Below are 1,097 nucleotides of genomic sequence, written 5' to 3'. Positions count from 1 at the left end.
ATACCAAACTTTAAACATATTTTATGGTAGATAAGTAAAAATAGCCCTGCATATCCCAAACTTTGACCGTAGTTTTGACCTTTATTTTATACGTTTCTTCATTCTTCATTTTTTCTTCTGTCTTCTGTGCATTGACATGTTACAAGTGTGATGGTGTGAATCACGGTTGAGGCTGTTTCACACGTTCAGCGTACAATATAGCCGCGTGATCAGCAGCGCGCGAGGCACGTCTCTGTTACCATGACAACATCAAACTTCACGGAGGAGCTGAAAGTGAGTAGCCAGCAGCGTTTTGAATCGATTAAACTATCGAATTAATTAGCTTAACGTGTTTTCACTCAAATTCATATTTTAATATTCTGAAAACGACTCTTTTTAACCGTAAATACACAACTACGTCCGTCAAGAAAAGTTGACCTCCTGCAGCAGTAATGAGTTAGGTTTAAATGGTCCCTGATTCTTGTTTTTTGCTAGCTTTAGCTGCATGTCTCGAAGACAGTCTTCACGGAGAACCGGGAGCATGAGGCCGGTAAACGCCGCCGCTGACGGGCGGAAAATGCGCAGCATCATCGCGGAGGATTCCGAGTGGTCGCTGGAGCTCGTTCCTCTGCTAACAACACTCTGCCTACAACATATTATAAAACACTTTAAAGGTAAATAGTGTAATTTAAGCAGTGTTCGGGAGTAACGTAACGTATCTGCAAACACACGACGTAACAGTTACGTATTTTTGTTAGCTGGGTAGTTACATGTAACAGAATTACGTAGCCTAGTTTAATTACAAAATAAATGTAACTGTAATCTGTTACAGATACTGAGAAAAAATGTGTAATTAAATTAAAGTTACTTATGAAAATGTTAATGATTACAAAGGGGGTTACATCTAAATATTTTTCATACACATACAGATTTGATTGATTTCTTTCCCAAATTGCATTGACTGCTCTAAAATATGATAAACCAATGTTTCAGGAGACAGATAGGACTGTGTCTTATTCAGGACACATGCTTATTTGATAACTGTTTTATTTCCTATTTGGTTTATGTATATGCTTTATTTTTTTTGATTAACTGTTTTTTTTCCCAAGGTATTGTTA

The 1,097-nt window shown here is 37.2% G+C and overlaps 1 protein-coding gene across 1 annotated transcript in view; it reads left to right on the top strand.

Annotated features, from left to right (window-relative positions):
- The first annotated feature begins 225 nt into the window (after positions 1 to 225).
- The window catches only part of LOC107726700 (T-complex-associated testis-expressed protein 1-like), a 12,279-nt gene continuing 11,407 nt past the window's right edge, over positions 226 to 1,097 (top strand). Inside the window, exons 1-2 of the mRNA XM_016536390.1 lie at positions 226 to 273; positions 475 to 653. Of these exons, the coding sequence (XP_016391876.1) occupies positions 485 to 653 (169 nt within the window). The 5' untranslated portion in view covers positions 226 to 273; positions 475 to 484. The remainder of the gene's footprint in view (positions 274 to 474; positions 654 to 1,097) is intronic.

Source organism: Sinocyclocheilus rhinocerous, unplaced genomic scaffold, assembly GCF_001515625.1.
Source record: "Sinocyclocheilus rhinocerous isolate Xijiao unplaced genomic scaffold, SAMN03320098_v1.1 scaffold246, whole genome shotgun sequence".
Taxonomy (NCBI): Eukaryota; Metazoa; Chordata; class Actinopteri; order Cypriniformes; family Cyprinidae; genus Sinocyclocheilus; species Sinocyclocheilus rhinocerous.
Note: the sequence above shows the minus strand (reverse complement) of the source record. Positions and strands in the feature narration are given on the sequence as shown.